The sequence below is a fragment of the Microtus pennsylvanicus genome, chromosome X (assembly GCF_037038515.1).
Source record: "Microtus pennsylvanicus isolate mMicPen1 chromosome X, mMicPen1.hap1, whole genome shotgun sequence".
Lineage (NCBI taxonomy): Eukaryota > Metazoa > Chordata > Mammalia > Rodentia > Cricetidae > Microtus > Microtus pennsylvanicus.
The window spans coordinates 120,282,359-120,306,788 of NC_134601.1; the positions used below are offsets into that span (position 1 = coordinate 120,282,359).

A 24,430-nucleotide genomic window follows, 5' to 3' on the forward strand; every position below is an offset into this window, starting at 1 on the left:
GAAAGGGGCTGAGTTTTTATGTGACAGAAAATATGCCCTAACTGATGGCCGATGTGCAGCCTGTGTTTACTAACGTGCCTGTCAATGTTTCTCTTACATGCCCTACTTTCCCTTTGAACAGTGAAGCTCCATGGAGTGAACTTATAGCCACTCAGCCCCCAGCTAAATGAGGTTGTTTCTTATATGAAGGAAAGTGTTGCCTGTAGTCAGATACAAGTTTGGAGATACACATGACTGGATGCTGAAACATAATAGCGTGCATCATTCGGTTTATATAGTCTCTTCCCCTCCCCACCTCCTTAAAAGGAAACAAAATCAAAGAAATCTTTTGTTGTCATTGTTATTTTATTTTGTTTTTTGAGATAAAGTTTCTCGTTGTTAACAGCTCTGGCTGTCCTGGAACTTGCTTTGTAGACCCGGCTGACCTCAAACTCACAAAGATCCACCTGCCTCTGCCTCCTGAGTGCTGAGATTAAAGGCGTGTGCCAGCACTGCCTGGCTAGAAATCTATTTCTTAACACTGTTTTCTTGTTTAAATTAAAATTTAGCATAAAAATATATTCAGAGTAGTAATGGTTTAGGGCCCTGGCGCTAGATTGGTTTTAGATGTAAGAACATGTTATTCGTTATGCAAATACATCATGTTCCCCCTTGGTCCTGAGTCTGTGAGAACACGCTTTTCTCACTCACCCATTTCTCACCACATCTGTTCCAGAATGGCTATGATGCCAAATCTGTTTCCAGGTTGCCCCCTTCCCCTGGTCTAAACTTTACTTCCTAGCTTAGAGAATTGTCATATTGTTTTTCAGCTTAGACAGGCAGTGACTATGTGCCCTTCTATGACTCTGTGGCCATTTTTCCCACTATAAGCATGCAAATGGCTCCTACCACCTAGGACAACTGTGCCTAATGGCATTCGAGTGAAGACAACCTAATCTCACTAGTCCTGCAGCTTATGCACAGCATATGCTCGGAAAACTAGCTGTTTGAGGTCAACAAGACTCACAACATGTGCACTAAGAACATCTTTACAGCAATCTTAACATTCTCTTTGCCAAACAAGGATCTGGGGAGATGGCTCAGTGCTTAAGAGCACTTGTTGCTCTTACAACAGCCCCAAGTTCAGTTCCCAGTGGCTCCAAACCATCTATAACGCCAGTTCCAGGGGATCCTATGCCTTCTGACCTCAGGGACACCAGGCACACGTGTGGTCCATACATATACATACATACATTTAGAAAAAAATACCCCGATACATAAACAAATCTTTAAAATTATTTTCATTGAAACAATCAGATTGCTGACTAGGTGTGGGATTTAGTTCAGGTTCTATTCTCTCAAGCTTTTTATGCACTTGAGATGAGCCGAGATAGTTTCCCAAGGTATGCAGTCCACAAGGGTGTATGTTATAGATCGTCTGTACCCTTTAGACACTTAGTAAATGATCATCTATAGCCTTATGCTCCTGCCATTCGCCGAGGCCTTCTAGCCAGCATGATTTCTGACTGATCTAATAAATACTTGTCACCAGGTATGTTGGGTGTTATTGTAACTAGATGAGGTTAGCGTCTGTACATCTTTTCCATGGTGCTCTGAAGACCTGTCAGTATAGTAATAGGGAACAATTCTAGGTCATGGTAGCTTTCAGAACTCTTTTAAAAGCGTTTCTTCTTCAGCTTTTCTCTATACTAGCTTTTTAGGCACCATGCTTGTAATGTCTATAGAAAAAGGGTATTGCTAGATGTTGGACTCAGTCATTCAGTGCTACGTAAGATTGGAATAGGTGTCAAATCCACATGGCTCACAGGGCTTCATCACCTTCATGCCATTTGCCTTCTCTTGAAATTGTCTAAAAGTAACTTGCATGGAAAAGACTGATGGGCATCTTTCATCTTTAATTGCAGAAAACAAACCCATTCCTCCTACCCACCCCATTCTCACGCACAGAGTCATATACTGGAGAGTTTCCTGGCTTTGTTGTTAGTCAGATGAGCCAGTGAGCTCTTGCCCAATTTTTCTGTCGCAACATGAATTCAGTTTTTGCTTTTATGTTATTCTAAGATATTGTGGTACCCACGATGCCATAGAGCTCTCCCTGCTTACATCCTGTGCACAATGCTTCCTTGTATGACTCATTTTTAATTGAAAAATCCTGACTTTATGCCCGTGAATAAAATGTTGCTACAAACATGTCACAAAGATAACTTGTGAAATAAAAATAAAGTATTTGTATATACAAATGATCCCATGAAGAACTCTTTGTAAAAAGATGTGGAGTTCTCAAACCCAGGTATTTCCACAGTTAAACAAAGGCAATAGAGATATAGAGATACAAAGGACAATAACATTGTTCCTGAGCAATATCTAGGCCCAACTCTTTTTCTCAGAGATTTTATTTTAAGCTTATTTGTGTGTGGGTCTGTGCACATGAGTACCTACAGAGCCCTAAAAAGGATGCCATATCCCCTAGATCTGACGTCACCAGCAGTTGTTAACCACCTGACTTAAGTAATGGGAAACAAACTCTTAACCACTGAGCCACCTCTCCATCCCAGAGAACTCATTTTTATCATGTGATGTAAGTTTGTTTTTATTGTGTGATGGCAGTTTAGCATAACTGGGAATGAATTGGAATAAAAGGAGACCAATAAAATGAGCTTTTCTGCTTAGGTTGTTGTTATGGTGGTGAATCCACTTTTCTCTCTTGCTTCTCATTCTTGTAGGGTTACTAAGATTCTAGAGCATTATAAATCAACGGCATCCTAAGGCATCTTCAGCATCATAAAAGCCTCAGCTGGTTGAGATGTTCTAAGCCATAAAGACTCTCCTGGACTTCTCATTACAACTTTCCAATAGTTGATAATTCATTGATTTTTTTTCAGTAGGTATTTATTGAGTATCTACTGTATCTAGGATCTGAGGATGCAGCAAGAAATAAAACAATATGTTATCTCTCTTGGAATGCATAATTTGATTGTGCTTGGTGGAGGTGAACAATACACAAATCTGTCACGTAGCAGACACAAATGAGAAGCACGCAGACGAAGGAGGGGACATCGAATGATTGAGTTAAAGGAGGTGGATTGTTCTAATTCAGCTGTATTTGTTGCATAGAGGTGAAGGGGGCAGAGGCCATCATCGGGGTAGTGACTGAAGAGGGAGTAGCTTGCCTATTCTGAGGATGAGCCATACAACTGGAGTGGCTGGTGGAAGGTGAGCTGAGATCGCCGGTGCAGCCGTCCAGCTTGGAAAAGTTGCCAGGCAGATCATGCAGGTGGGGGTGATCTCCAATAAAACTTTCTGGACGCTACCATTTTAATTTTATGTAAATTTTATGCACCGGGAAATGCATTTCAACCACTTAGAACGCAAAAACTTAACTCACAGACTGTTCAAAAACAGGCTGCCCACTGGTTGTGGCCCCTGGGTCCCAGCTTACACATTGTGTCCTGTGTTGGTTACACTATTTTATTTACCTTAATGATGGCATTCACCTGGACCTGACATTCTGTGGTCTGCTCGTCCGGGTTTATTACACCCTCACCATTAGGATGAAAATTTTTCAGCACAGGAGTGTTTTCTTGTTTTCTTTGTAGAAGTGTCCCAACCCCCACTTTGCAAAGCCCGTCACACGGTAGAGGGTGAAGGCAGTGTTTGTTGGCTGGTTGATAGACTAGCTTTGGACGATCCTGAGACAGCCAGATGAAAGACAACACTCACCGGTCTCTGACATTTCTCATCACCACGGCTTGCCTGATTTCATGATTTTTATAAAATCCCAAAGCATCTTTAAGGCAGTGTATTTACCCTGTGATATCTTACTGTGGACATGAGGTAGGATTTTGGTGAGTAAAAGCATCCTGAAATGTTCTTCTAGCCTTAGGCCATCCAATAGGGTGTTCGCTTCTAGAACCCAAAGTTGAAGAATGAAGTCACTTTAACCCATTCTTTCAGCTGGACGGTCACTGCCAGTTTCCTGGAGCCACACAGTGTCTCTGTGCAAACTTAGACCCCCCCTTCCTGTCTTTCTTCATCTCTGAAAGCCTTGGGGGTGGTCTACCTATGTTTTCATCTTGGGTGATTTGTGAAGGTGTGGCAAATTATGACAGGAATGCTCTGATCAGGTGCTTTCTTAGTGAGGCAAGGTAGGGTATGCTGTAACCGCAACCACCCTCAAAAGTCTTCGTAATCAGTACAAATTTATTTGCTGCTCATACTATACAACCGTCTTGGTTCATCCACAGTCAACTCACTATTAGTATGAAGCTAGCTGAGCACCCACATCTAGAATGTTCTAGATCACTCTGACCATTGCATGCTCCGACCTAGAAGCGGCACACATCATGGATCCACTGTCCATTTATGTGCATAGTGCCAGGAGGTGCACTCTTACTTTGGCCTCAGAAAGTGGGTTGCTGGAAATATTCCACAAATAATTTATATTAATAATTATCACACATAACTTTTGCTATGTTTAAAGTTTCCCTGTCTTAGAGCAGTGCTGGAGTGTACATAGTATTGAAAGAGCAGGAAGAGAGGGGAAAAAAGGCAAAAAATCGCTGGCTTCCATCATTACCCCTTTAATGTGTGAAATAATATATACTTTATACACAGAAACTCTGTATTGGAGATTGGGAAACTCCATGGTTGGTCTCGCAGGTAAGGCATGTGGGACGAGACAGCCTATTTCAGTCGCTCAGGAAACCCTTTCTCCGTGGGAGAAGGAAAGCTGTACGTTCAGTTCAGTAAACACTTGTGGAATGTCCTCCATGTTCCAAGCACATGAGTGGAAATGATGCTTTTTTTTTATAAAATAAAGATGTCTTAGTCATTTTCACATCTTACCAGCCACCAGGGAATTCCTTTTGGCTTGTAGGAAGGATAATTTCAATGCCTGAAACTCTAAGTAATACTATAATTTCAACACGGTTTATTTCACCATTGACTGGATCTTATTAAATAATCCCAGCACTCACATGGTAGAGATGAGTATTGCTTCTTGAAAAATCAACATTTAAAGGAAAATTATTACAGGAGAGAGAAAACGGCATGACAAATGTCTTGCTGTTCTGTCGTGAATGGGACTCTTTAGGACGAGCAGAGTTTTGATTGCGTAAATAACCTTTTATTTCACTTTTATTAGTTCTTTAAGAATTTCATGCACTGAGTTTCAATCATATTCACCCTCCCTGAATTCCTCCTAGATCCATCCCCCTTTCTTACCCACCCAATTTTGTGTCTTCATTTTTTTTAACCCATCAGAGTCCAATTTGTACTAACGGTATATTATGTATGTGTGGAACATCAATACTGCACCCCTCCTCCCAAGCAAGGCTTAGGGATCATTTTAGAGGAGGGGGTGAAGAAACTGTAAGAGCCAAAGGGAGTGAATTAAGGGATATTTTAAATTTAAGAGAACACACACGGGGGCGGGGGGAGAAGCAGGATAAAAAGCTGAAACCAGCCTTTGCAATTGTGTACTTAATTCTTAACGACATTACTATAGGAAGGCTAGGGATTACAGGGCAGTGTTCTGGGTGTTGGTTGGGAAGGAGAAGGTGATGGGTAAACGTTGATGTAGGACCACGAGATGTTTAGAAGTAAATGTTTTTAAAGGCTACGTTAGGCTAGCTGCCAGTGGCAAGCAGGACTTTCTTATGGGAGACCATAATGTTTTGCACAAAGGTCTTCCCGTGAAGTTGATTGTGCTGCATTTTGGCTGAAACAGAGTCATAGCAGCTAATTATGGCTGCAATCATGCTGTTACAAACCCATACAAATTATAGTGGCTTAGCAAACACATTAATAGGTTATTCTCACGTACATCTCCGTGGGTCAACTGAGAGTCGGGATTAAGGCCCAAACCTCAGGCTGAGCCCATGTCTGCTCCACGTGTCTGCCCTCCCATTGATGAGTGGGCTGGCAGGAGCCTGTGCTTGCAGAGGTGGGAGGCGTGCTCAGTGCAGTCAATCCGAAGGCAGTGTCAAGCTTGCGCTTGCAACATGTCAAAGTAGGGCACGTGATCCAAAACCGAAACAGCTGTGGAGAGGCAGGCTGAAGTTGTTTGCAGTTCTGCTTAATCTCAATAAAGGTCTGGAGTTGTTTCTTGGGCATTGGATCCTTGATCTTTGAGATCAATGATACGGAGAATGTTAGGCAGCTCAGGAATCACCACTCTAAGGCTTGCCCCGAGAGCACAGTTTTAGAAGGTCTGAGACTATCTTGCCACTCAAGCCCACCCCACCGCCATCTTTCTTCTCATTTCTGTAGCTCAGCTGTGTCAAATAAATAGGAGCAGATGCATTGAGGAGAACATAGGTTTAACATATGTAAACGGAGACACAGGCATCTCCCCAAATACTAGATGGCTTGGCTAGAGAGAACATCACCAACGATCCTCGTTAAATTGGAAGATGGGGGCAGTTTCAAGCATCCAAACAAACCCTTTTCCACTGCCTTCAAACACCCAGGCAACTCTGCACGTGCATTCCTCTCTGCATGCACGCACACACACACAGAGAGAGAGAGAGAGAGAGAGAGAGAGAGAGATAAAGAGAGAGAGAGAGAGAGAGAGAGAGAGAGAGAGAGAGAGAGAGAGAGAGATTTCTTACATCTGTAGTTCCTTCAGTATAAGCTTTCTGGATTTCTGATTTATGCATTGAAACATAGAAGCAAAAGAGCCACTGGAACCACTAGGCACCCAAAATGAAGAACAACCTAATTCTGTTCCCAGATGGCCAGGTTTCCGGATTTCAGTGTTATGGGAACAGAGCCATGGTCGTTGTGACCTGAATAGCCACGCCTCAGCAGTCATTACTAGCACGTGGGCAGTCTCCTTCCTTCCCTCAGTTGGTATGGCCCAAACCCCAGGTGCCAGCTATTCTGGCTAATGCTAGACACCAAAACCAAAACAGAAAAGTTTAGGAAGTAGGCAGATTTCTTTTATACATGAAATCTGTAAAGACAGACATAAGACCTGAGAAGATACTTGGAAGTTTGCTTTCATTTGCAGATAACGCCAAAGATGCTTTTTTCTCACTAGAAAAAGATAGCTCACAGTTTACCCTGGAAGAGTTGTTTGGGTTTTATGTGTTTAATTGTATTTGCTATGATTAGAGTTGCCAAGTCTTGCTATTTTCGATCCCATCTCTCCAGTGACTAAGGACTATCAAGGACATAAAGCATAAACCTCTACCGCAAAGTATAGGTCCAGGTGACACCCTTGAGAAAGACAAAAAGAAACAAACTAATTACGTTCCTGCTTTATATTCTGACCCTTTCCCATTTATAAACTCCTAGATTCTCCACTGAGCGCTGTGAAGTAACTTGTTTCAACATAATATTTTTATTGTCTCTTTTGAAATTTACCCCAATCACACTCACTTCTCCGTCCTCCCAGGTCTGGCCTCCCTCACCTTGTGATCTGCTGCCCCCGCCAAGGGGAAAAAAGAAACAAGTCCAATTTGTGTTGCCATACACTCCCTGGAGCATGGTCAAACTCCCAGTGGCCAGACCCTTAAAGAAAATTGAGTCTTTCCCCACCTGTACCCCTGCCAGAAGCTGTCAACCGTGGAGGCTACACTTTAGCATCCTTGTCACAGTTTTTAAGAGTTCTCATCTATGGCTCTCTGTCTAGGTTGTTTCTTTTTCTTTTTTTAAAGATTTATTTATTTATTATGTATATAACATTCTGCCTCCATGTATGCCTGCAGGCCAGAGGAGGGAGCCAGACCTCTTTACAGATGGTTGTGAGCCACCATGTGGTTGCTGGGAATTGAACTCAGGACCTCTGGAAGAGCAGCCAGTGCTCTTAACCACTGAGCCATCTCTCCAGCCTCTCTAGGTTGTTTCTTTTGGGGGGCAGGACTAGGTTGTGTGCATGTTTGGTTGGGTTTTTTTTTGCTTTTTTTTTGGTTTTGTTTGTTTTTTGAGACAGGTTTCCATGTGTAGCCCTAGATGTCGTAGAACTCGCTCTGTAGACCAGACTGCCCTTTAACTCACAGAGATCCGCCTGCCTCTGCCCTTTGAGTGCTGGGATTAAAGGCGTGCGCCACCACTGCCCAGCCTGTGAAGTAACTATTATTAACATCAATGGGGACAGCAAATTTGAAGGAGATTAACGCCTCCACACCCTCAGTCAAAAAGTCATGCCTTGGTTAAAAACATTGTTATTATACTGTGATTGAACTTTCCTTTTTCTATAGGCACAGTTCTGTGAATTCTAGCACATGAATAAATTTATGTAACCACAGCTGTAGCCTGGATACAAACTGTTCTGTATCCATACACAGTTCACTATTAACTATGATATATAACGTTATATACAGTTTATATACTGTTATACACAGTAGCTATGTAACTGTGATAGGGAGACCACCTTTCCAGCCTCCAGCAAGCAGTGTTTTATCCTTAGTTGTTCCTGGTTTGGTATTTTGAAAACCGCAAACATATAGATTAGTGCAGTCTAACATGTTGAGACTGGCTTCTTTAATCTTTAACCCATTTACCAAGAGTTCTTTTTTTGATGAGCAGTATGCCATGAATGGCTCACCCATTCACTCATTGAATTCCATATGTGTTTTTTCCCAACTCTTTGGACTATTATTTTTTTAAGTTACTGTATACAAACATTCAAGTACAGAGTTTTGTGCATTGTAGGCCTCATTTATAAAGTGATAAATTCCCTGGAGTAGGGTTATTTAGCCATATGATGGGCACGTGTTTATAAAAAAAACTCCCAGAGTGTCATATCACTCAAAGCTGACTTTAAACAACTGGAATCTGTGCTCTTGCCTCTGAAACAAGTCATTTGAGTAGTTGGCAGTAAAATTTATGATATTAGGGCTAACTTCTTGCCTAACTCCTTTTAGGGCAATATGATTTCCACTTAAAAGTGAGGGTGTGGGAGCATCTCAGATATTCACTTAGACTCATGAGTCTGGTGGGGCCTGGACAGATTTCTTGGCAGGTGGAGGAAGGAGGACCTTTGGGGAGGATAACCAGGAGTGGAGCATCACAATGCTACTTGGAAAAGTGTGGTGGCTTTGGCCAATACTTAACCATGAAGGTAAAGATGAAGTACAAATACTCCTTGAGTGAAAGCAAAGAAGCTGCTGAGAGGTAGAAAGAAAACAGACAGTTTGGTATTTATCTCCCCAAAGCCCCTGCAACGGCAAATGGGTTACTGTGCTTTTCCTGAGCTGCAGAGATGGGTTATCAGGTGACACTTGTCATTCCTTCAGCAAATCTAGGGAAAGCTGTGTGGAATGGGTTTCCCCCATAACGTAACCCAGAGCTTTGGGACATTCCACTTTCACAAACCCGATTCACCACTCAGACATTGTCACCCAACTTCCTGAAGACAGTGAAGTTCCACGAAAAAAACAGCACTCCCAGTCTCGGCCCCATGGCCTACATGACACCCAATGAGGAATTCAGCAAAGCTGCTCTCCTTCTCCCAGGACCACAATGGTGCAGGAAAAGCATTCTGCAGCTCTTTGAGGAAAGCAGCCAAGATGCTCATGGACCAATTCTTTGTAGCTACCAAGACCATCCAGAGCTGGAACAGGGGCCCAGCTATATACCCCTAAGCCAAGAACCTTCCACTTGACACTTACATTTCCCTTGAGCTAGTTTCTAGGACCACCTTTTGAGAGACTGTATAGCTTTCTGTTGAATTCTAGTGGGTTTAGGCAATGCCTTTAAAAAAATTACCTTGAGACATGGGCCGTTTGAAATTTGGAGGAATTTGATAGGCAATTTAGTCTACCATTTAGGGTCACAGTTAACTTCATCATACTGTTTAAGGGAGGAAATGATATCACTGTTTTACTGTTTTTCAGTCTTTTAAAGGCCTTATAAGTTGAGAACCGGATAAAAAGAATAGAATTTTTGCATGTATGGAATGCCCACAGAGTTGAGTTGTGGAGACAATACATTTCACACATTCAACAGACAGGGCATGTGAGCAAGGCGATGGCTTTAGAACTCCAGTTCAGCCAGATGCTCATGCACATGTTCTGACCTTAATGTGTATCATGAAGGAATGCAAAGACCAGGCCAATTCTCCAGTCATATAGCCCATGCTAATTAGGGTTCTTGTACAGAGCTTGTATATTAACCCTTTGACCTTAAATCAGTATAGCCATGCTCCAAATTATTGGCTTTCTTAAAATCACTTGGGAAGATTTATTTTTTATTACTTTGAAACAAAGTCCCATGTATCCCAGGCTCGCTCAGTACCTATTAGAGTATGCTGAATTTCTAACACAGCTGCCTCCACCTCCAAGGTTGTGGGGTTAGTGGTGGGTACCACCGTGCCAGGTTTGTGTAGCTCTGTGACGTCAGGCAAGCCAACTGAGCTACATCACCAGTCCCTAGAGAGTTCTTTAAGAATACTTTTTATCTTGAAGTAATTCTAACTTTATGGAAAAGTTGCAAAGACACACAGAGAATTGCTGCGAACCCTTCACTCAGCTGCTACTACTGAAGCAGACACAGGACTTTTTTTCTTTTGAAGTTGTGGTCCAAATCTGTAAAATGGAACTCTCTAATGATAAGATTCAATCATCACTATTTTTTTTAAAGGTTTTCCCCGCATTCATTCAAGGTGAAGGCAAGTCTGGGAACCTCTGCTCTAAATCCTTCTCAATAGGGAATAAGCCAACCAACAGTGTGGGCATTGCTTGGTGGCTTGTTAGGAATGCAACTTCATGTGGGAAAAAGTTAGTCTATGTATATAATAACATTTATATGATGACAAAGTAGTGTTGCAGAAACCTTCGACCCTATGCTTTAAAAACTGATTGTTGGTAGCTAAAAAACCATCAGAGAGTGATTTGTTATTTAGGAGGAGAATTGATAACAGTCTTGAATTAATGACAGACCAAGGCCACCACTCTAATAGCAGAGACCTGGGAAGGCCTTTCCCATCCTCTCATCTTGCAGATTGCACTATAATTATTTTAGATTTTACTAGCGCTTAAATCAGAAAGTTGAAAGAAATAAAGAGCAATTCATTTGGCAATAGTTCAGCAGTGAAAACTATTGATATCAAGAGTTTAAGTCTGCATTTTGGACAATGGTAACACTTTTTTATATTTAGCTTCGTCTTACCCATGCAGATAGCATAAAGTTGATTACACAAAAATCAACGAGTTTAGAATGCCCATCGAAAGGGATCCATTTTCAGCCCTTCCCAAAATGTGTGCCCGGATGAATTACTTGCTTTTGTTGGGCTGTTCATATTTCCATTTAGAATTATAAAAACGACTGTCGCCGATTTCTCAGTTATTTCAAACTAGCTTTTCATTTAGCAAAGTAGGCTTAAATAGCATTGAGTATTTAAGTAAATGTTGTGGTTTCACAAAGAAACCAGTCATAGGAGCTATAATCTTAACATCAATTTAATCATTTTAATTCAGGCTTTATGATTAATGTTTTATCCTTGGTTTTTATGATAAGATTTTTTTTAAAAGAAGTCAAAATTTAATTGAGACTTGTAAGATATGAAGCCATACAGCAGCCTTACTTAGGCATGGTACTGGATAAAATTTTACCTACATAAATAAAAATTCTTTCAGCAATGCCCAATTTAATAAAAAATTGTAGAGGGTTCATACACAAGTACTTGTACTTATGCTATTTCCACTCCCTTTCCCTGTCTAATTCCTCCCTTGTCTCTCCCCGACTCCTTCTCAAATTCACAACCTCTTCTTCTATAATTGTTGTTATACACACAAGTGGTGTACACAAACATGCACACATGCACATACAGACACAAACACACACACACACACACACCCAAAGCCTGCTATGCCCAACTTAATAATCTTTTTAAAAGTATTTGTTAGACTTTCTCATTACCTTATTGAAGCAGTGTTGTGAAAATTTTATCTTGAAGATGGAATTGGGTATGAGGTAGCTTTGCCATCGAACTAGAAAGGGGAGCTTGCTGGTCAGGCAAAGAGAAGCCATTAACAAATTAGCCTTAATGTAGGACGATCACATTTAAGGATTGTCAGGGAAATGAGCAATTAACCAGTTTTGTCTCCAGGGTTCTCAGCTAAAAAAGCTGTGGCATGCCACTCACGTTCAGTGCCAAGTTCACAAACTCCATCTGTGCTCTTTAAGCTTCTTTCTCTTCCTTGCCAAAAATGTCTTTGTTTCAAACTCCAGAGATCTAATGAGAAACTACCAAGATAATCTCACCGAGCTTCTGAGGCAGCCTTGCTGTCTACAGACCCATGGGGCTCCCTATGACTCACCTGTTTCAAATTGTGTTTTATTATTATTATTATTATTATTATCTTCATACTGATCAACTAACTCACCATATGTCAAGCCTTAGAGGCTCTGTTTTCTCTCCCCTGTATATGCTTTCAGTTTCTTCTCTATTGGCTCTTTCCCCCAGCTTACAAACATATTTAATACTCTCCTACCTCCAGCCAAAATGTGCCTTCCATCTGGACATCTAGGCAGAATGACTGAGGTGAATGTTGCCTGGTATGATCACACAAGCCTGAGATGTCAGGACTTTGGAAGCTGAGGCAGGAAGATCACAAGTTCCAGACCAACCTTGGCTACGAAATGAGACCTTGCCTCAAAACAACAACAAAAGCCATAATCTTGAAGATACATATTTTGACTTTTATTTTTTAGTTCATAGACTACAACTGGTTAATAAAACAGTAGTAAACAAACATGTAAAGTCATCTAAACACTAAATGCTGATAAACTATGGAACCATCAAGTCAAAGCTGCAGGACTGAAAGATGTGAGCCTGGGAGAGAGAGGCCATCAAGAGCTCAGCTCCAGAATTGGGGGGATGGTCAGTTAGCAAAATACCTACCTAGCATGCTTAGGGCCCAAAGACTGATCCCCAGGGCTGGGGAAAATACTCTAGTAGGAAATGGGCTCCGTTGGTATATATATGTATGTATTATTATTTTGTATAGCTAAGCCCCTACTTTTGAACAAGTAGTTATGAATCAAAAATATTGCCTTGGGCTCCCCACCCCCACAAATATACCCATCTAGTCTAGTTGCATCATATTAGCCAATACAGTTCAGATGCAACCACAGAGAAATAGCAAGACTTCATCTTAAACTAGGAAATGGGGCTGTCATCACAAAAGTTGGACAAGAAAAGAATCTTTACTGCTTATCTGTGGCTGCAATAGTAAAGTGTCATAAATCTGGTGTCTCGGAACAACAAAATCCCAAAAATCAAGGTGTCAAACTCTCTTGGCATGACGCATTGCCTCGTCTGCTTTGGGGGGCTCGAGGTAATCCCTGAGATGTGGCCTCATCACTTCATGTCCGCCTCCGTATTTACATGACCCTGCTGTGTCTTTGTCTTCTCCTGGTTTCTAAGGACCTTGCTCATTGTACTTTGGGTTCATGTGACTAATATCACAAGGACTTTACCTCCATTATATATGCATTTTTCCTGAATAAGACAATGTGCTCAGGCTCTGGAAGTAAGGAAGTAGATGGATCTATCATTTTGAAGTCCACCATTAGGCATGGTTTGTCCTAGGCCCCAGTGCACATTTGAATAACCTTGTCTAGCTTCTTTTCAGATGGTCTATAGTTCAAACTGTTAGCAGCCACAGTTATCACGATATCTTTGTAACTTACTCTCAAACTAGGATTTTTCTTTCGAGCGATCATCCCGGTCAATGTTAGAACGATCTGAACAACAGATCAGAGCTGCTTCTAGTTTGGAGGAGCTGCTGCAAGTCGCACACTCCGAGGACTGGAAGCTGTGGAGATGCCGGCTGAAGCTCAAGAACCTTGCCAGTATGGACTCACGCTCAACATCCCATCGCTCCACTAGATTTGCGGCAACATTCTATGATACGGAAACGCTAAAAGGTAGGTGTGTGAGTGAAATGGCAGATTATGTCCTTATCAGATAGTGGCACAGGTACCAACTCCTTCCAAAAGTTTGAGTAGGGTGGGTATCTATGGGGGGGCGGGGGAAGGGGAGTCTTTCTCTTTATGGCAAGACGGTTCACTGGATAGAGATGAGAATGGTTCTCAGCCGCACGTATGCTCCTCCATAAATAAACAGATGTAATAAAAATGTAAACAAATCAGTCTTTGCAAGAGTCATTTCTCTCCTTCTACCTTGTGGGGCTCAGGAAATGAACACAGATCTTCAGGTTTGGCAGCAAGCACCTTTACCCACTGAACCATCTTGCCAGCTCAAGAAATCTGTGTTTTAAATGCCTACTCCACAAAGAAGAATAGTCAGTATGATTTTGATGTCTATGTGCAACCCAAAAACATTTCACATTATCAAAGTAAGTTTAACTCAGGAATTTGAGGGCATGGTAATACAGAAAGACTGCTTTTAGGGAGGGAAAAACAGGTTTAAAATAACCTCACTATTCATTCAATTACTATGCAGATAGAGAGGAAAACCAAGAATAGAGTTATGGCTTTTCTTCAGAATTCTGTGGTTTTTATCTAAAAGCTAAAGGTATAAATTGCACAGTAAGGCATAATAATGGGTTCTGGTTACTCAGAGAATAACAGAGAAAATTCTTGACACAAAATAATCAAAGCTTAGGACTAGAAAATAGCATGCAAACATACAGTCACCCTTTTGGATCCTCAGGTTCTGCCCACCCCCCATGGGGTCAGCCATCACACATGTCAAATACTTCAGGGAAATGCATGTGTTCTGAACATATCCATACCTTGTTTTGACATACAATATATTGTAATGACTATTTGTATGGAATTTGTGTATTTTATTTGTGTTACCAGAAGTTATCGAGACATGATTTCCAGTGTAAAGGAAGATATAGGGGGGCTATTTACAAATTCTAGCCCAATTATATAAGGAATTTGTTAACCCAATGATTGAGTATCTATCTGTAGGGTATCCTGGGTCCAGTCCTCCACAGATATCAAGGGACCATTATATTTCCGAATTTATTCCTGGGGTAGGGGTGAAGATAGATGTGCTGTGTATACTTATGCCACTTTCATGATATCCAGATTGAGATATAGACTCTTTACAAGACTAGTGTTTATACATACTGTGATACAATGAATGAAATGTTTTTAAATAAAGTTGTGTGGACTTGATTAGGCATATAGCTCTCTGATAAAATATCAACATAACTTGAGAAACCAGTGGCCTTGTTAGATTTAGTCTTGTAGATACAAATATTACCACATAGTACTTGAGTATATCTACTGCTTCATTTCAGTCGATCCTTAAGCAGGAATTATTCTTTTCTTTCTATCTAGAGTTGTCTTTTTTTCTTAAAGAATGGATTGCACAGGATTCAGTTTTGGGGAAAGCTGTATGGAAGTGAGGGGAATCCCATGGCAGCGTATGTGTGAAGGAAGTTCTTTGTGCTCATGAGTTGGACTGTGTGTCTGAGTGAGGGTCTAGTTGTTGATTCATGTGGTGATTTTACATGGACTTGACAAAAACAACTGCATCTGGAGACTGCAGACTTTGGCCAGATTACGTGTCCGACGGCCCGAGGGGCATGTACAGATGACCTGTAAAGACAGTTTTCCCATAAAACCACAAGGCAGTGATTTGTAAAAGTCAACCAGGTTGACATTTTCTAAGAAGGAAACCATAAAAAATCAGAGAATTTGCAGCTTCCATGGTTTCCCTCCTAATTATGTGGAGGACCAGCTGAAGTTATTCCTTAAATTAGAAGAAACAGATAATCAAATAAGTGTGTTACACTGATTATGTTTTGTTATCTACTCCCTCTCAAGGATTTCAGGGTAATTTTCTGGGCCATAGTAAAAAAAAAAAAAACTGGCCTTATGGAACCTTAGTCAGTGGTCTTGGTCATTACTGCATGAGATTTTGATTATAATCTCGTCCAACTTTTAAAAGTTATAACTTTAAAGAGAAAAATCAAGTAGAAAATAACATTTAAATAGCGTTTTAAACAATGGATATTTTCATAAGTCAATTGCTCTTTCTGTCAAAGATTCATGACTAATAGTAGCAATTTAAATAGCACCCCCTAGCAATGCTAAATAATTGTGTCATGCATACAGCCTGAAAATGAGTTTTATCATCAGAAATTTAAAAGTATTAATTTTATATTCTATGTATGTATGGGTGTTTTGCCAGCATGTATGTCTGTGCACCACATGTATGCAGTACCCATGGAGACCAGAATAAGGCATCAGATTCACTGGAATTGAGTTAGAGGTGTGAGCTTCCATACGGATGCTGGGAACTAAACATAGGTCATCTGGAGGAGCAGCTGGTACTTCTGAGCCATCTCTCCAGGACCATTGTCATAGTTAGGGTTTCTGTTGCTGTGAAAAGACACCATGACCACAGCAGTTCTTAGAAAGGGAAATATTTAATTGTTGTGTCACACTTAGAGTTCAGAAGTTTAGTCCCCCATCTTCATGGCGGGAAGCAAGGCAGCTTGCAAGCAGACATGGTACCAGAGAAGGAGCTAGAGTTCTTACATCTTGACTCACAGGCAATAGGAAGTGGTCTGTCTCACAGGGTGTGACTTGAGCATATGTGAAACCTCAATACCTGCTTCCACAGTGACACACTTCCTCCAGAAAGACCACACCTACTCCAACAAGGCCACACCTCTTAATAGTGTCACTCCCCTTGGGGGTCATTTTCTTTCAAACCACCACACCCACCAATACACATATTTTAAATACAGTGTATAGAACTGTTTGCCTGTTACTATATCTTACTCCCAAATTTGATTGTCCCAAACAGACGGATGCATACGGTTGTGGAGGCCGGAGCCTGGGGACAACCTAAAAATTAATTCTTGAGGTGCCATCCTACTTGTAAAACAGATTTCTGGGTTTTCACATTTTTTTAGAGATCTGAAATACAAGCATGGCCAGGATTTTTTTTTCTTATTCGGGATCTCTCTGGAGCCTACAGTCAAGGTCTTCATCTGGGCTCCAAGAATCTCAAGGTTCAACTGGGGCATAATGTACTTCCAAGTTCATTCAACGGTTGCTTGTAGGATTAAGTTGCACATGGACTCTTGGACTGTGAAGGGCCCCTTCCTCCCTGCCTGTTGGCCAGAGGCTGCCCTCAGTTGGTAGTAGCTTCAAAAGTGACTTTCAGGCTGGACAAGTGGCTTGGAGGTTAAGAGTACATACTGCTCTTGTAGAGGACCCATGCTTGTTTCCTATCATCTGTATAAGGTGGGTTCACAACCATCCATAACTCCACCTTTGTTTTTAAAATAGGGTCTCTTATTGTAACTGAAGCTCACTGATTTGAATAGCCTGCCTGGCCAGCAAACCCTAGAGATCCATCTGTTTCTTCCTTCCCAGCACTAGGATTCCAGGGGTACATCAGCATGCCCAGCTTTTTATGTGGGTTCTGGGGATCTGAACTAAGGTCCTTGCACATGTGCAGCCCACATTTTCCCAACTGAGCCATCTCCCCAACCCTAATGTAGGTGAAATTTCTTTTGTTGCTAGCTCCAAATAATTACACAGAGAGTTCATTTTAATTATAAATGTTTTGCCTGTGGCTTAAGCTTGTCCTACTAGCTCTTATAACTTAACCCGTTTCTATTAATCTACATTTTGTCTCATGACTTTTTACCTCTCTTCTATCTTGAACCTCCTGTTTCCTCTCTGTGTCCTCTGGTATCTCTCCCACACATTAATTCATCTCCTCTTCCTCTATCTCTGCCTGAAAGTTCTGGCTAATCTCTTCCTGCATAGCTATTGGCCATTCAGCTTTTTATTAAACCAATCAGAAGGAACCTTGGCAAAGATAAATCTTCACAGTTATAAAAAAAGATTATTACACAACATATCCTCCTTTTTGTCTAAATATAAAGAAAAGGTTTTCTTTTAACTCTAACAGTAAAACTATATACAGTAAGAACAATTATCAGGTACTGTCCAAATAATAAGGGATAGTTTTAACTTTAACAAAGTAAAACTATATACAATAAGAACATTTTCAAGTAAGAATTACATTCACAATGTTTAGTCCGTATGTGTTTGGCAAATTTGGAGGAAGTACTGTATTATTTATTCTATCTTAGTGAGTCCAAAGTTTTTTACCTAAACTATTTTTACAGTAGCTTGTATCACCAATCTAAAATATATTTTTAGACCTTAAAACATTTTCTTAAACAATTTAATCTTTTATGTTTCTCAATCTTGTACATTTTCTATCTCCTTTGTGAGTTTTATGAATTTGGTAACAAAGAAAAGTGTAACTATAACTAGGTCACCTTCAACCCCATCTGAGACCTAGGAAGGTCTCCTGCACCTTGATTCACCTCCTCTTCCTCTATGCCCAGAAGTCTTGCCTATCCAGTCCTGCCTAGCTATTGGCCATTCAGCTCTTTTTTTTTGTTTATATTTCTGTTTTTAATTTTTACATTTTTTTCACCTCTTTATTAAACCAGTTAGAAGGTACCTTGGCAAAGACACATCTTCATGGTATACAAAAAGATTATTCCACAACACCCTGTATTTCCTTTTTTCTAGTTTCCCTCAAATTAGTTATGGCCAGGGATCTGCTTCTTCTATTAAAAGGAAAGGGCTTATCTTATCATCTTCTAAAAACCCGTGGACGGTTTCAAACGTGAAAAGTCTGATTTGAGGAAAAATCAATTCCATTGGAACACCCACTTGTGTGCTTGCCGGCTTTAAGTCTCTGTGCACTTATACAAGCAGACAACAGAAATTTATTTCTCTATGATTTTAAAACCTATTCCTACAGTTGCACCTGGTAAGTTGCTTGAGAAATGACCCTCACATGTTATGTCTCCATATTAGTCCACTGGTTTCCTTATTATTCAGCCTTTGCAAATGGCACGTGTGTGGCTATTTGCAAAACATAGTGCTCCCCCAAGGGAAAATAAAATATTTTATGAAGTGATTGTATCAATGGAAAAGTATAGAGATTTCAATTAAGAAATTTTTTTGCAGGCACATCTTTGACTGAAGGATGGACAAAACTATCCATCTAGGGGTTAGAAAGATGGTTCAGGGGTTAAGACCACTTGCCATTCTTACATAGGACCCGGGTTCTCTTCCCACGTGGTGACTCACAACTATCTCTAACTCCTGTTCCAGGGGATCAAATGAGCTCTTCTAATCTCCAAAGGCACCAGCCACACATGTGGTACACATACATACATGTAGGCAAACATCTATACACATAAAATAAATACATTTCTAAAAGAAATGTTTAAATACCCACCTAGTAAAATAAACAAGTACAAAAAGGTGTGGGCGGGCGGGCGGGCATGAAAACAGCTATGTTGTGTACCGGGGCCATTTTTGTCTGCTGGCCTCAATGAACTTTAATCCTGCAGTTATAGATGAGGAATGGCAGAGAACCCAGTGTAGCCCTCGAGAGACCTGCGTGGAAGTCGCCAGCGAGCTGGGAAAGACAACCAACACGTTCTTCAAGCCCCCCTGCGTGAACGTGTTCCGGTGTGGAGGCTGCTGCAATGAGGAGAGTGTGATGTGTATGAACACCAGCACCTCCTACATCTCCAAACAGGTACGAGGAAATGAAGATGCTGCCGCTGACCTTGTCACCAAGCAACTGAGCTAAATCCTTCATGTGGGGAACCTCATCCAATTCCCCAAACAAACTCAGAGGCTATCTTATCCTCCTTGTCAGGGAAGGAAATTGAAGCTCAGGGAGGTAATATAATATCCGCCATGACGCAGCCTCGTTAGTTCCCATCTACCTAAGGCTGTAAAATCAAGACGGACCTTTGGATGTTACTAGAACAGGGTGTTAAAAGAAATGAAGGAAGCTGTGCTGTCTTATGTAGCTGTTCCCGTATATGGAGTTTAATTGGAATGATGGAGAAAAGCTGACTGAAGTGTGGGGGTGGAGTCAGAGGAAGAGAGAAGTAGGAACGCAAAGAGGACCAGCTAAGAGGGGGAGGTGCTCTCACCCTAAAACTGAAGAGGCTGAAGGAGGGAGCAGGCATAGGAAGAGAGGGAAAATGGTAGCGGACTTCCCACTTGGTGGGTGCCCACTATTAGCATGGTGGGGAATGTAAGCATGTGCGAGAATCAAAGGAACCCGGAACCAGTGAGAGCAGGTCCAGAGCCTGATAGGGAAGGGAAGAGAGACCGGGTCTCTGGGGTAGAGTGGGGAATGAAGGGAGAATCTGCGGCACAAGAGTCTTGAAAGAATCCTGCAGTGCCCGAGAAGGAAATAAAATAAATGAATCAAATCACATTTCCCCTGTAGCTAAATGTCCGTGGCTACCATCTTCTTGTAAGACGTAGTAAAAGCTGTGTGTGGGAACTGAAGTAACCCACTTAGGAAAGCGCTATTAAAATGCTGTCAACCAAGCCACATTCCTTTTGATCCTCTGTTGTGAATTCCTCACATGTTACAACTCATTTATCACATTTACTTGTCTCCTCATGATCATGTAGTAAAAGACAATTACATGGGTGCCAAATACATCCATGCCAAGGAATGTTCTAAATGCCCATTTGTTTTGTTAATAGATTAAACTTTTCTAAATTTTGTCCCCCCGCCCTCATCTAAACTGTCTTTAAGAGTGTAGCAATTTCGTGTCTGAACCCTTTTGGAGAATTTTAGAACTCAACATATCTGACCCCTACTATTTGATAACTAGAAACAATGACGTAAGTATGGCTACAATCAATGGTTAGTAAAACAAAGCTTGTGTAACGTAAGAGAGTTCAGTGTCTGATGGTGGTATTCCGTAGCTGAAGAATTATGCAAGAACATGAAGTTTATGCAGAAAAACACCCTGACTGGTTCTCAGGGAGGTCTCATGACATGTTGAAAGGTCCAAGTAAACACGACCTTAATGAGTTGTTTCCACTTAGTAGATAGCTGATTGCTTTGTTTTGACTGCTGCACTCAACAAGTGATTCATATGAAGAAATTTATTCCTGTGTAAGTGCACAGCAGTTTTTCTTTCCAAATAAGCATATCCATGCAGTTTGGCAGTTCCTACCTTAAAGGTACAGAGTATGTAACGAACTGTCTCTTAGAAACAAACTAAATAGAACTGCATAGATTGGTGATTGAGTGGAAATGCCTTAAAAACCAAGTTCAAATCTATCTACACTTCATGGAACCACACTTGAAACTTCTTTACTCCCTTTGGGCATCTCTTTTTCCATATATCATGTAAATATCATTAAACATGTAATTTTTTTTAAAAAAATATTTTTTAGTTTTATTTATATCAGTCTGTATATGTGTCTACTACATGAGTGTAATGCCTGTGAAAGCCAGAAAAGGGCACCAGATTCCCTGGAGCCACTTGAAGTGGGTGCTGGGAACTGAACTCAAGTCCTCTGTAGAAGTACCAAGTGCTCTTAAACACTGAGCCATCTCTCCAGCCTCCCAAATATAATGTTTTTACAAGCGATACAGAAATTAATAATAAAATATTTACAATAGAGCAGGCATATAGAAGCATAGGAATAGACACACTAGCTATAATTCTCTTTCTGGGTATGATCTTAACTGGTACAATGCTTTTATAGCAAATGCTCTAAAACTCAGGGGCTTCAAAAGATGATAAATTATTTTTTCTTGTGTATCTGAGGTTTGAAATATTCCAAGGTGTTATGCGAGGCCAAACCTGCTTCCTATATCCCCAATCCCGTGGACCAGCATGGCTTCCAGGTTATATTCTTCTCATGGCTATACCATAATCAAGAAACAATAAATCTCACAAACCATGCACAGCCCCAATTGTATTACAATTTACAATATTACAAATTACATAGAATCCACCCAAATCTCAAAGAACCTCCAAGGATTTAATTTCATTTATCCTTACAGTTTACACTTAAATTTAAAACAAGAGCAGGGACCAGTGGTACCACTTTCAAGAACTCTAGTGATGGTGAAAAGAACAGATTTGGAAAACACTTAAGAGACTTTACCAAGCTGGACATGTCCCCTGTTTCCTGGCTCCCAACATCCCAAGCCTCTTACAATGAGTAACTCCATTCTGCATGGATAACTTTGCTAGAGTCATTACGATGAAAACAAGGACAAAAATACAGATTGTGGAAACTGAAAAAAAATCTATAATAAAATTTACATCATGGTTCTCTCTCTTTGCTGTAGCTCTTTGAGATATCAGTGCCTCTGACATCAGTGCCTGAGTTAGTGCCTGTTAAAATTGCCAACCATACAGGCTGTAAGTGCTTGCCCACGGGCCCCCGCCATTCCTACTCAATTATCAGAAGATCCATTCAGATCCCAGAAGAAGATCAGTAAGCATTTCCTGGACTTGATAATGTCTGTTCTTGCTTTTGACAAAATTGTGTGTGCATTCCTTTATCCCTTTACCCATTATAGAGGCATCCCCAGAAAGACATGTGTTGTGTGTTTTATGTCTTGTGAATATAAAAACAAAAAGTCATGAAAGTACAAGGGGAATTTTTAGGAAAAAGGAAACAGATGAAGAGGAGGGGGCAGAGGGGAGAAGAGACGGTAAAGGTGCAAGTAAATCTCAAAAAGTATATTTTATGCACGCCTGAATAGAGCATGGTCAAACCCATTATTTTTCACAATATACATTAATAAAATGTTAGACAAAAGAAATACATGTAAAATTATCAAATTATCATCTCTTCATTAAAATTGTTTATCTTTTGGCTTCAAAACCATATCTACTCATAGTATTTGAAACACATATTTTTATTAGGTTCTACGTATATATTGCAGTAGGTCCCAAACCTTGATGGTTATAAATTTGTCAGGTTTACTTGCAGACACATATGAGGTTTTTGTGCCTGTTTTTTGTTTGTTTTGTTTTTGCTTTTTTTGTGACAAGGTCTCACTTTGTATCTCTGGCTGGCCTGAAACTTCCTATGTGGAGCAGGTTTCCTCAACCCTCAGAGATCCACTTGCCTCTGCCTCTTGAGTTCGGGGATTCAAGATGTGCCGCCACATTGGCCCAACACCTTTGTTCTTAACACGAGTGGTCGAATACATGGCAAAACTGCACCAGCCTCCAAGCTACCATGTGTCCCCTCACTCCAGAGCAAGCAGTGACTCTCCTGAATTCCAGTTTACTTTCTAAAGATTTCCTAATAGAATATTGACAACTATAGAGTTACTATCTAGTAAAATGCCATTCATAAATATAAACTCAGCTCTCTATTTTATTTTGTTTATGTTTGTGTCTGTGTATGCATGTTTGTTGGTCTGTGCACATGTGTGCAAGTGCCATTGGAGTCCAGAAGAAGGTGCTGGATCACGTGGAGCTGGAGTTACAAGTGGTTGTGAGCTTACCCACATGGGTGTTGAGAACCGAACTCAGGTCCCATGGAAGAAAAGTGCTCACTCTAAACTGATGAGCCATCTCTCTAGTCCTCAAAGTAAAGGTCTTTAAAACCTTAATTATTCTCACATAGTTGTCATTTCTTAGCCGTCACCATGCTGTGTGACACAGTGCTCTCAAACATTTGTTCTCCTGAATGACTCTTAGAAACAAAATATAAAAGCACTAGAATTCTCCACATAGAATATTTAGATGATAAGATATTAAATATTGAGAATTACTTAATATTCTCAAAGGAGAATTACCTTGAAAAAAATTTAAATATGGCTCATTATTTTCTTTTCCTAGATGTCCTCAATCCAAGAAACTCTGTCCTATTGACATGCTGTGGGATAACACCAAATGTAAATGTGTTTTACAGGATGAGAATCCACTCCCTGGAACAGAAGGTAAAGATGGCAATAGTGAAGTAATGACCACAGTGATAAAAAGAACATCAGCAGTGAACATGATTGAGGACTTACTATGACCAGGCATATTAGTTATTTTTTTGTTGTTGTGATAAAATAGCAACCAAAAGCAGCTTCAGAAAGAAAAAGTGTATTTTGACTTATGGTTTGTGGGCAATACAGACCATCATGGTGGGGAAGGCATGGGAGCAGGCAGAATGGCATCAGAAGCAGGAAACTGACTGATCACATTTCATCTGCACACAGGAAGCAAAAAGAGAACAGGAAGTGGGGTGAAACTATAAACCACCAAAACCCACCTCTAGTAGTGTACTTCCTCCAAAAGGCCCCACCTCCTAAGGGTTCCATAACTTTCTGGAACAAAACCAATTGGGAATCAAGTGTTCAAATACAATGGGGGACATTTTTCATTGATATTTATTGAGCTCTACATTTTTCTCTGCTCCCCTCCCTGTCTCTCCCCTCCCCCTTCAACCCTCTCCCAAGGTCCCAATGGGGGACATTTTACATTCATGCCACAACATCAGACAATCTTGTAATCTTCATGAAACCCTATGATTTTCCCTTTTCACAAGCACACAGTGTCCATCCCAAGTTATCTAGCTATTTCCTCATTATTACAAAGATAACGGTTGTAGAAGCATTTGGATTCTAGAGCCTTCTCTGTTGTGACCATATCCACCACGAATCACT

The 24,430-nt window shown here is 40.7% G+C and overlaps 1 protein-coding gene across 2 annotated transcripts in view; it reads left to right on the forward strand.

Annotated features, from left to right (window-relative positions):
• The window catches only part of Vegfd (vascular endothelial growth factor D), a 32,736-nt gene that overhangs the window by 2,206 nt on the left and 6,100 nt on the right, over positions 1-24,430 (forward strand). For both annotated transcript variants that reach the window (XM_075958140.1, XM_075958139.1), the window contains exons 2-5: positions 13,653-13,878; positions 19,332-19,522; positions 22,106-22,254; positions 23,616-23,716. In XM_075958140.1, coding sequence (XP_075814255.1) covers positions 13,653-13,878; positions 19,332-19,522; positions 22,106-22,254; positions 23,616-23,716 — 667 coding nt within the window. The remainder of the gene's footprint in view (positions 1-13,652; positions 13,879-19,331; positions 19,523-22,105; positions 22,255-23,615; positions 23,717-24,430) is intronic.